General features: G+C 35.6%; 2 protein-coding genes and 1 pseudogene across 2 annotated transcripts; all 3 read left to right on the top strand.

Annotated features, from left to right (window-relative positions):
- The first annotated feature begins 208 nt into the window (after window positions 1-208).
- On the top strand, window positions 209-1,318 carry LOC132299468 (disease resistance protein RUN1-like). The gene has a single exon (XM_059796102.1). It carries the CDS (start codon window positions 377-379, stop codon window positions 986-988), a length of 612 nt encoding a protein of 203 aa, XP_059652085.1. The 5' UTR covers window positions 209-376; the 3' UTR covers window positions 989-1,318.
- Window positions 1,319-1,329: 11 nt separating this feature from the next.
- On the top strand, window positions 1,330-3,340 carry LOC132301108 (disease resistance protein RPV1-like). Its single transcript, XM_059798388.1, has 2 exons — window positions 1,330-1,746; window positions 1,880-3,340. Exons 1-2 carry the CDS (start codon window positions 1,330-1,332, stop codon window positions 3,338-3,340), a joined length of 1,878 nt encoding a protein of 625 aa, XP_059654371.1.
- A 1,381-nt stretch (window positions 3,341-4,721) lies between these two features.
- On the top strand, window positions 4,722-9,819 carry LOC132301107 (TMV resistance protein N-like; annotated as a pseudogene).
- The last annotated feature ends 2,522 nt before the right edge of the window (window positions 9,820-12,341 follow it).

Raw genomic sequence — 12,341 nt, 5'->3', positions numbered from 1 at the left:
TTAATTCAAAATTGTCATAAATATTCAACATTTCCATGAATGTGTGTATATATATATATATATATATATATATATATATATATATATATATATTTTGTAATGACAACATCGAAAGCATGAAATTGATGTTGTGTTGGCATTTTCATTCAACTTTTTAATTTGTTTCAACTTAATTACAACATGTTTGCTTTTTTCTCTTTCAATTTTCATCACAATTTGTAGGTCTGAGGCAAATTTTATTCAGGCAATCATTAAAGATATTGGAAACAAATTGAATCACACCGTCCTAAGTGTTTGTCAATACCCAATTGGATTGGATTCTCACATAGAAGACATTAATTTGTGGTTACAAGATGGATCAAATAAAGTTGGCATAATGGCAATTTATGGGATGGGTGGCATTGGCAAGACAACCATTGCCAAAACTTTGTATAACCTAAATTTCGACAAATTTGAAGGTAACAGTTTTCTTGCAGACATAAGTAAAACATCAAAAGAGCCGGATGGTTTGGTCCGTTTACAGAGGCAACTTCTTTCAAAAATTTTGAAGGGAAGAAAGGTAAAAATTAGCAATGTTCATGAAGGAAACATAATGATCAAAGAAGCACTTTCCTCAAAAAGAGTTTTACTTGTTCTCGATGACGTGGATCAACCAGACCAATTAAAAGCAATGCTCCTAATGCAAGATTGGATTAAGCAAGGAAGCAAAATTATCATAACATGTAGAGACGAGCAATTATTGAAGGTATATAAATTGTATGAGATTCACAAAGTTGAGGAATTAGATTATTATGAATCACTACAGCTCTTCAGTTGGCATGCCTTTGGAAAAGACCATCCCATTGAAGCTTACATGGCGCACTCAAAAAGGGTTATAGAGTATTGTGAAGGGCTTCCTCTAGCTCTTGAGGTTTTAGGTTTCTTTTCTATCCGGAAGAAATGTAGATGTGTGGGTAAGTGCAATAAAGAAATTGGAAGCAGTTCCTAAGAGTCAAATCATAGAAAAGCTCAAAATTAGTTTTGATTGAAGACGACTGCGACCGAAAAATATTCCTCGACATTGCTTGTTTTTTTGTGGGAAAGAATAAAGATTTTGTAATTACAGTACTCAAAGCTTGTGAATTCTACCCAATAGTTGGAATTGACAACCTCATTAAAAGATGTCTCTTAACTGTTGATTGGTCCAACAAGCTAAGAATGCATAGGCTTCTACAAGAAATGGGAAGAGAAATAATACGTCAGAAATCACCAACGTATCCGGGAAGTGCAGCAAGCTGTGGCATCATAAAGATGCCTTGAATGTATTGAGAAAAAAAAAATGTAAGAACTATGATTTGCAAGTTTATTTTTCTTGTTTTTGTTGCATGGTGTGCTTACTTTGTGAGTCCTCTTTACCAGGGAACAGAAGTCATTGAAGGTCTCACCCTCAACTTGCATCGAAGCATTTCGTCGGAGCAGAGTGGCCAAGGCTTCTCTTCGTCGAAGCGGGGTCGGCTACACATTTTCTCTTGGATCCCTGTAACTTCTGCCTGGACAGAGTCATCTTCCACATCAAATGAAGTAGACTTACAAACTGATGCATTTTCAAGCATGCACAATCTTAGACTGCTCCAGCTCAATAATGTAAGTCTCGCTAGAAATTACAAACAATTTCCTAAGGAGATACCCAGTGAGTTTTCTTTGGAGAGCTTAGTTATTCTTGAGATGAAATATAGCAGCTTAAAACAAGTTTGGAAGGGGAAAAAGGTATAATATTAAGTTCTCTTTTAATCTTTCCTTTTTCTTTTTCTTTTTTCTTTTTTCTTTTTTTTCTTGTCTTTCTTTGGTAATTCATATAAATATTCGTATAAACTAGCCAATTTCTTACTTTTTATGACAGTCGCTCGTATCATTGAAAATCCTCAATCTTAGCCATTCCCATGACCTTACAAAGACTCCTGACTTCTCAAATGTTCCTAATCTTGAGAGCTTGATTCTTAAAGATTGCATAAATTTGATGGAGGTTCATGAATCCATTGGGGAATTGAAGAGACTTGTTCTGTTAAATCTAAAAGACTGCAAGAATCTTAGAAATCTTCCCACAAAAATTGGTCAGCTAAAATTGCTTGAGAAATTCATTCTCTCTGGTTGCTCAAAGCTTGTCGAGTTGCCCGAAGAGATGTGCGAGATGGAATCTTTAAAGGATTTTAATGCAGATGCTACTGCAATAATTCAACTACCCTCTACCAGCAATGACATAATCTCTTGGGTTTTTAGACTAATAAAACCTCCGGAATCGATCAGTTCTTCATTGGATTGCTCGCCACGCACATTAGTGAGGTTGAGTCTTGCAAACTGCAATCTGTCAGATGGTGCCATTCCAAGGGATCTTGGTAGGCTATCCCTGTTGCAGCACTTGAATCTAAGGCGAAATCCGATCTGTAGCCTTCCAGAGAGCATCAAGTGTCTCACCATGCTCCGGATTCTTAATTTAGGGGAATGCACAAAACTCCAATTGCTTCCAGAGCTACCAATGAGTTTACAAAGCTTGAATTTAGAGCAATGCATGTCACTTGAAATAATAACAAATCCTCCCAATTGGTTGAGTAAACGGGAGTCAGTGGATCTGAAATGGTTTGCGGCTGATTGTGAGAAAGTAGTTGAGGTAAAGAAATTGTTCAGGTTGGAACCTATTCAAAACATTGATGCAGAAATGATCAAGAATTTGGAGTTGATTGAGTTGGAATCCATGGAAGAGGTTGAGGTGAAATTGTACAATTACATAACAATGAATGAGTTGATTGGTCCTATCCAGGTGCGCTCTCTCTCTCTCTCTCTCTCTCTCTCTCTCTCTCTCATGTTGTATGAAGTTATGATTATCATGGAACAGGGACTGTATGAATTCGGTATATTCAGCATTTATCTTCCTGGAAATGAGGTTCCAGCCTGGTACAGCAATAAGACTACAACAGCCAATAAGATATGTTTCAGTGTTCCTTCACTTCCTAATAATCTCAAGATCCGAGGCTTGAATGTATGCGTTGTTTATAATTTCCATGGTTCTAGAGATTTCCACAGCTTTTGGTATGAATTTATAATTCGAACCTTCAATAAGACCAAAGATGTGAAGTGGATCTATTACCCAAACGTAACAGGGTTTCCAGATGAGGGGGAAAATATGATAGGGGTAAGCCATTGGAAGCTTGGGAATCAGATTGAAGCTGGTGATGAAGTGACTGTGGATGTGGAAATGTGGTACGAATATGAAGTAAAGGAGTTAGGAGTCCACATTGTGTATGAACAAGAAGAAGGGGATGTTGCAGATTTACCATCACATGTGGTTACCACAAGAGAACAATAATCATTATTTATTAATAATATTTCATATTACTCTGCAATATGTGTTCATCAGTTTTGCACTTTTATACGTATATGGAAGCTAATATGCAATATGTGTTCATCAGTTTTGCACTCTTATACGTATATGGAAGTTGATATGCTCCTCAATTTCATGCAGAAACCTCACTTCAGGCAACACAACAATATCAGTGAAATGATCAATTCATTGCAGGTGAAGTTTAACTTTTGGAAGACCCATTGCTCAATATCACAAGTTCATTATATATATAGATCTTTCTACAATTTTTTTATATAGAGTTTTTTTCTAAAGATTTAGTTGCTTAATAATATTGCATTATGGCTTTAAATAATAATTGATGCTTATAAAAAGTCTTCTGCAACCCGATTTTAGTACAAATTTTTTTTAACTAATCTATAAAAACCAATTTAATGTATTTTTTCCCTTTTTATTCAATTTTATTTTTGTCTAATTTTGTAAATGAAAGTTTGATTTTATACCTAATTTAGCAAGAGTATATCTAATTTACCATCAATAGAAGATCTTTTTAATGATTTAGAGCTTAAATAAAAAAATAATAAATAAATAAATAAATCTCAAAAATAGGGTTCTAAAGGAAAATTTTTAAGACTTATTTATCTTTCAATTAAAAAAGTAAAACTTGATGGTAATTTTTCCTATCTTTAACCTATACCACTTCTTTCCTTCTTTTACCTCTCTAAAATGTAGTAGTACTCAAACTTTGGGCGGTTGATTTGTTGTTAAATTTGTTGAATAAGATTTTGTAAAACCTATGTTTTTGTCAAAAGTGTAAAGAGCTTCAAATTGGTGGTAGTTTTAAGCAAAAAAAATGCTTGAATCGATCGAGGTTAGCACTATGCAGTGAAATCGCCCTAAATCGCGACAAAGAACAACGAAGGAGGAGAGAGAACGTAAGGGACGCAAATGACCTAAAATGTAACATAGCCTATATACATGTTGTACAATGTTATAAGTTTGGCCCAAATGTTTCCTCCGATGCAGTGCATGGACTGGGCAAGCGGTGCTGAATCATCTTAAAACACCATTTTGGTGTTTTAAGTTTTGGGCCTTTTTTCTAAAATGTTTTACAACTTTTCAAAACAAAACAAAACAAAACCCAACAAACATGTTTTGGACCACTTTTGGGCTACTGTAACGGATCTGCAACAAAAACACCAAAAACATTACAGATGCGAAACAAGGCCGAAGAAAAGAAGAGAATATTGTGAATCACTTATTATGTTTGATTGATTAATAAAGAATAAGAATGAGAATATTGTGAATCACTTATTTTCTTTCAACTTTTTAATTTATTTCAACTTAATTACCGAAATTGCAGCAGTCCTTACAGGGAGGCAGACCCATGAGGACAGGTGTAATATTGACCTGCAATAATCTTGGTGGCGATGAGATAGTCCATTCAAGTGAAATTCAGATGTGTGGGAGGCAAGTAGTTGGTCACAATAGAGATGCGAGGAAAAGTCAAGGACGTCCTATTCTCCAAAAGGGAGAGAAGATGACTTTTCATTACCAGCCGGTGGTTCGTGAGCGGTTGGAGAAGATTGCTGAAGGAGATGTCAAACTTAGAGTTTCTGATGGTGCTTTTAGTAAGCATTTGGAGTTTGACAAAAATACTGGGGGTATGCTTGTGGCTGCATAAGGCATACATAGGTTGAAGAATAAGAGCCATAGGGTTAAGTTTGAGGATGAGTCAAACTTAACTAAAATTCTTTATTGATTATTTTGTTGGAGATGTTAATCACGTTATTACTCACATTGCGATGAAGTAAGACTCGTTATGGTATTGTCTGAGAATTTTGTGTCAAGGTGGAGATTGTTAGAATTTGGCACAAATTTTGGCAAGTCAAGTCAAGATTTGTGACTTGAGGAAAACATGTATTTTGAGTTTAAATTGAACTCTACAAATTGATGTCATTGCATATGTATTGACTCTACAAATTGATGTCATTGCATATGTATTGGAGCCAATCTTTGCCTATAAATAGGCAATGCCTTCACCTCTAATCATCATCCAAAATCATCCGAGAGGCATCCAAGAAAGGGTGAATTTGGATCAGGGGAGTATATTGGTTTTGTGTGTGTGAGAAAATCCTTTTGTGTGTGCAATCTTCAAGTGAAACTTGAAGCTTGTTTTTAGGTGGGTTTTCCTCTTTGTGTAAACCATATACTATTTGGGGTATTTCTTGAGAGTGTTTGTGTAAGTCTTCTTTGTGGTAAGTGAGAGGTGTGAGAAGAGAGATTATTGTGGGGAAGAACCAAAAAGTTCTTCAATTTGTAATCTTCTTCTTTATAGTGATACGAATCGTCATCGGCTGTGGACGTAGCCCTATTGGGAAAGTGAACCACGTATAAATCCTGTCTTGTGGCGTGTTATTTTTACTATCATTTTAATTCTAGTTGTTACTTGGATATCCCATCTTTGTGGGTATATCTGTTCGGGAACGCTTCCGCACAACAGAAGACACCCGGAATACCTTTACTGATCACCTTTATACAGCTTTGATACATGCCGGAATACATACATTTAGAGATGATAATGGACTTGAGTCTCCTCTAAACTGATAAAGGAAATTGAAGAGTCGAGGAGTTCAATAATTGTCTACTCAAAAAACTATGCATCTTCAAGATGGTGCCTTGATGAACTTCTGAAAATCCTAGATCGCAAGAAGAGCGTTGGTCATATTATTCTACCCATTTTCAACCATGTGGATCCATCCCATGTTAGGAAGCAGACGGGAAGTTTTGCAGAAGCATTTGCAGAACACGAGGAGAGATTTAAGAAAGAGACGGAAGGAACAAAAGAGGAAGGGATGGACAAGATAAAGAGGTGGAAGGCAGCTATGAGAGAAGTTGCAGATTTGGCAGGAATGGTTTTAAATCACGGGTGATCTCCTTGAAGTTCTTTGTTTAAAACTGTTTGGTTCAACAGTTAATAGATTTGAATATTATTTTATTTACTGGCATCTTTAGATGCTTATATTACCATCTCTTTCTTAAATAGAAATTCTTTCTTTCGATTTATCTACAGTGTGATATTAACTATACAGGCATTCTATCAAGACATGGTCAAAACTAAACACCAATTGACTTCTTTTTTTCTTTTTTCTTTTTTTATTGCACTTTCATTTAACTACTTATTCATTTCAACTTATGACATGTTTGCTTTATTTTCAATTTTAGTAGTAATTTGTAGGTACTGTTAGCGATTAATTTTGTGTGGCATATGCATAGTCATTCATGATTTAATATTAGATTATCATATGAAGAGAGTATTATAAAATTTAATTAGAAGATGATCAAATATGAGATTTATAAACTAAAAATATGATATCAGTAAAACTAAAGATTGTCACTGTTTATATGTATAATTAGAATTAACTATTATTTTTCATCAATAGGAATTAACAGACCAAAGGAATACTCCATGGTGTGGACAAACGAAAATTAAGATTACTGTATCTTCCACGACGTTCAGTTGTATGCAAAAAATAAAACGCAATCTCTTAACTATTTCTACATGAAGAAAATTAAGGATTTATGATGTCAAGACCAATAGTTAGTTTATTTTCATAACATTAAGTTAAGGTCCGAGTTTGTACTTTCTTGGAAAATGAACACCACATTTGGCCCCCATAAGTTTTTTCGTGCAAAGTTTATATGCCATGGAGCAAGGTAAGATCTTGACCACGTCTTAATTTTCTAATCCATATTATTTTATGTATCAAAATTCAATCTTCATTGTTTTTTCAGTAAAGTAGTTTGTAAATTATCTTAACAGGTACGAGTCAAGATTTAGTCAGCAGATCATTAAAGAGATCGAGAACAAATTAAAGCCCATGGTCTTGAGTGTTCGTCCACATCCAGTTGGAATAGATTCTCATGTTAAAGACATTAATTTGTGGTTACGAGATGGGTCAGACAAAGTTGGCATAGTGACAATATGTGGGATGGGTGGTATAGGCAAGACAACCATTGCCAAAACTCTATATAACCTTAATTTTAGCAGATTGAAGGCAGCTGCTTTCTGGCAAATATCAGAGAAATATCAGAACAACCCAATGGATTGGTTTGTTTGCAGAAACAACTTCTTTCAGATATTCTGAAGGGGAAAAATGGAAAAAATTAGGTGTGTTAATGAAGGACTTATTAGGATAAGAGATGCAATTTGTTGTAAACGAGTTCTGCTTGTGCTTGATGATGTAGATCAATTAGACCAATTAAATGCAGTACTCGTAATACGAGATTGGTTTTATCCTGGTAGTAAAATCATCATAACAACTAGACATGAGAGATTATTAAAGGCTCATGAAATGTACAAGATGCACAAGGTTGAGGAATTAAATAAGGACGAATCGTTTCAGCTCTTTAGTTGGTATGCCTTTGGACAAGACCGCCCCACTGAAGGTTACGTGGAGTACACAAAAGAGGTTGTAAAGTATTGTGGAGGACTTCCTTTAGGTCTTCAAATTTTGGGTTCTTCTTTATCTGGGAGAAGTGTAGAGGTGTGGGAAAGTGCATTAAAGAAACTGGAAGCAATTCCAGACAGTCAGATCCTAAAAAAGCTCAAAATAAGCTTCGATTCTTTACAAGATGACCATGACAAAAATTTATTCCTCGACATTTCTTGTTTCTTTGTTAGAAAGGATAGAGATTTCATAATTACAATACTAGATGAATGTGGTTTTTGCACAAAGGTTGGGATTCAGAATCTCATCGATAGATGTCACTTAACAATCAATGATAATAACAAGTTGACAATGCATCAGTTGATTAAAGAGATGGGAAGAAAGATTATACGTCAAGAATCACCCAAGGGACCTGGGAAGCGCAGCCGAGTCTGGCATCATGAGGATGCCTTAAATGTATTACGAGAAAAAACAGTTAAAAATTTGCCTCCTTTGTCTATTTTCATGTATTTTTTGGTCTGTTACTTATCAACCTCTTTTATTAGGGCACGGAGACAATTGAAGGCCTCATCCTAAATTTGCATGTCCTTTCGTTGGCTTAGATAATTCAGAAAGACGTTGTTTTGAACATTTTCTTGACATATTAACATGGCCTTGTGGAATCAATTCATCACAGGCCGTCGACCAGGCTTCTTCTCTTGGCTCCCCACAAACTCTGCCTCGACAGAATCATCTTCCAGTTCAAATGAAGGACACTTAATAACTGATGCATTTTCAAGAATGCGCCAATTAAGAATACTCCAGCTCAATAATGCAATGCTCACTGAAGACTACAAAGAATTTCCCAGGAAGTTAAGATGGTTGTGTTGGCACAGGTTTCCTTTAAAATATATGACCAACGAGTTTATTCTAGAGAGGTTGGTTGTTCTTGATATACAAAATAGCAGTTTGAAACAAGTTTGGAGGGGAATGAAGGAATACTACTAAATTATTTATCTTTTTCCTTTTATGGAGGATTAATGTAAATATTCATATAAATTAATTTCATACTTTTTGACAACAGGTGCTCAGATCATTAAAAAACCTCAACCTTAGTTATTCCCGTGACCTTGCCAATACGCCCGATTTTTCAAAACTCCCAAATCTTGTGAGATTGATTCTTAAAGATTGCATAAATTTGATCGAGGTTCACGAATCCATTGGGGAATTAGGGAGACTTGTTGTGTTAAATCTAAAAGACTGCAAAAATCTTAGGAATCTTCCCATAAAAATTGGTCAGCTAAAGTCTCTTGAGAAATTCATCCTCTCTGGTTGCTCAAAGCTTGACAAGTTGCCGAAATAATTTTGCGAGATTGGAATCTTTAAAGGTTCTTCACACAGACGGTGCTGCAATAAATCAACTACCCTCTACCAGCAATGACATAAAATCATGGCACTCACACTGGTTCTCTTCGGTTTCTGGACTAATAAAATCTCCGGAATCGATCAGTTTTTCATTGGATTTCTTGCCACACTCATTAGTGAGCTTGAATCTTGCAAACTGCAATCTGTCAGATGATGCCATTCCAGAGGTTATTGGTAGGCTATCCTTGTTGCAGAACTTGAATCTAGACGGAAATCAGATCTGTAGCCTTCCAGATAGCATCAAATGTCTCACCGTGCTCAAGTCACTTAATGTAAAGAGTTGCACGAGACTTCAATTGCTTCCAGAGCTGCCAATGAGTTTACAATTTTTGAGTACAGACAATTGCAAGTCACTGGAAATAATAACAAATCTACATTCGAACATTGATGCAGAAATGATCAAAGAGTTGTGCTTGGTTGAGTTGGAATCCATGGGAAAGGGTGGGGTGAAATTGTTCAATAACGTGACACTTACGGACATGATTGGTCCCATCCAGGTGCTCTCTCTTTCCCCCTCTCTCTCTATCTCTATCTCCTGTTGTAATTGTCGTTATGATTTCTATTGATCAGGGACTGAATGAATACGGTATATTCAGCATTTTTCATCCTGGAAATGAGGTTCCAGTCTAGTTCAGCAATAAGAGTACAATGTTCTCCATATGTTTCAGTGTTCCTTCACTTCCTAATCTCAAGTTTCGAGGCTTGAATGTATGGGTTGTTTATGCATATGCCAATACACCTTACATGGGTAGGACAGCAGCACAGTATTGGAATAAATGCCTTGTGAATACCTCCAAAACAGACGAGTATTGGGATTTATGCATTATGAAAACCTTCAATAAGACCAAGGATGTGAAGTGGATCTATTGCCCGACGTTTACAGGGATTCCAGGTTTTGGGGAAAGTATGATGTTGTCAAGCCATTGGAGGATTGAGAATGAGTTGGAAGTTGGTGATGAAGTGGTTGAAGTGGTTGTTTCGGTGGAGTTGTGGAATAGATTTCAACTAAAGGAGTTAGGAGTCCACATTGTGTATGAAGAAGAAGAAGAGGAGAAAGATGATGTTATTGATATTGATGGTGCAGATTTATAAGTATATCAGGCAAGGAGAGGTTCATACTTCCTCTGCCATGACTATTTTATCCACCAACAGTGCTCAATTGATGATGGCTGGAATACTAAGGGTTGGTATGACATCCTATTTGGGGACTCTCAAGGCCACGGAACCCCAATGATGAGTAAATTTTTACTTAAGTGCAGTCTCGAAGATCTATACTTAAAAAGATTTATGCAGAGGAGGATGTCCTCATCATAAGAGCTGTAGGATGGGAGATCTCTCTCTCTTGACTCTGAATCGGATCAATTGTTTTTTCGACACTGTAAAAACTTTTGATTGGTTTGTGAGGCAACAGTAGAGATGGTGGGCAGAGAGAGACCAAACAAACAAGTTATCATTTTTGTGGTTTCTATACCATGTTTGCCTGAAGTTCCATGCATCACATACAATATTAAAATGACTATTAACATCGGTATGAAAAATCTTTAAACCCACTATATTTTAGTATACTTGGTTTCTGATCTGAGCCTGATTAGTTGTGGAAAAAGTATCTTGAGTTGAGTTGTTGCGTGTACCTATATAAAGCAATCGGTTGCCCAAGAAGTGGAAGATACTGCTTTGGCATGCTTGCCTATTCGCACAAACATAAGAAAACCATCATCTCATCATCATCATCATCTGGCATATGAAAATCAAGAACTGAAAATGCTGAAGAATATGGGAATAGAAGTAAGGGCGTATCCATAAGCAGACACTTACATATACATGACATACAAAAAATTGTATGCATAAGGAAACTGACAAAGATACATGCAAATAAATAAATAAAATTACATGCCAACGCAAAGAAATAGAAATTGATTTTAGCAAATTTTATTTTAAAGCAGCATGTCACCACAACAAAATTCCTTGTATACTTTGCTATGTAGGATCAGGAAAAGAAATGAAAGAACATTCAACCAATAGCAGAATGCTAAGGAGTGACAAACATGGTGATCAAGAATCGATAGGTTGGCTGCTTTGAGTTGACCTGATAAGTTAGATATCCTAAGTACTCACCGTGCTCAAAAACTTGTCATTATTAAATAATGGAGACACAACAAGAAAAATACAGCTCGTGAGGACCTCATATGCCTTATTTAACAAAATCCAGATATTTGTCATTAAAATTGAAATTAGAGAGCAAAATTTGGTAACTATCTTGTGGTTTTTGGGTTTGGTTCAACTAACACAAATTTGGCTCAAAAGTCCCTTCTCAATCTCCGAGTCATGGTTTGCATATCAAACTTCAAATTTCTTTTACTAGGCCAAGAAGATAAGTAATGCAATACTCCACTTTGTAGCACATTTACTAGAAAGTTCAGTTCCTTAGTGGCTGAAACTGCTTAATAATTCAAAATCTTCGAAATAGTACAATGTTTTTATTTTATTTTTTTAACTTTTGTGTAATATCTTCGAAATAGTACAATGTTTTTATTTTTTTTTTTAACTTTTGTGTAATATAAGGGACATACTCCGTATTATACTAGATATAAACTTCAGTATGGTGATACCATTTAAAAAACTGTAAGTGTGGGGAGAAAGAAAGTTAGTGGCATATACTACGAGCTTTTGAAGATAAGATGGTTATGTCTAAGAATTGAATAATGGAACATAGGAATTGTCGTGGAACCAATATCACGCTGTTTGGGTATTGAGCTCTGCTGCACTGAATAGCAATAAAAAATTTACATAGACTCAGGTATTAACAAATTTTCAATTTTTTTTGGCCAATGTGACACCCTTCTCTACTAAATACAGGTTCCAAACAAGTAAAAACATACAAATGCTATCAAAAACAATATGGACCCAAACCCATTCCCATTGAAAAACACAATCAACTGATTCAATTTCCACGAGACCCTAAAGGAACCATAAATGGGTGCATTACATAATCACAATTAATAACAGCATAATATATATATCTAGAGAGAGAGGAGAGAGAGACTTACCCCCATCCGTTTGCCCTTTCCTCCAGCCAAAAGAATGACGGAGATGCTTTTCTCTTTCACAATTTCATCGGTCTGCAGAATAACTCGAAAATCAATACTTTCATT

Source organism: Cornus florida, unplaced genomic scaffold, assembly GCF_030987335.1.
Source record: "Cornus florida cultivar Cherokee Brave unplaced genomic scaffold, ASM3098733v1 CherokeeBrave_3.0.0_Hap2_Chr03, whole genome shotgun sequence".
NCBI classification, from domain to species: Eukaryota; Viridiplantae; Streptophyta; class Magnoliopsida; order Cornales; family Cornaceae; genus Cornus; species Cornus florida.
Note: the sequence above shows the minus strand (reverse complement) of the source record. Positions and strands in the feature narration are given on the sequence as shown.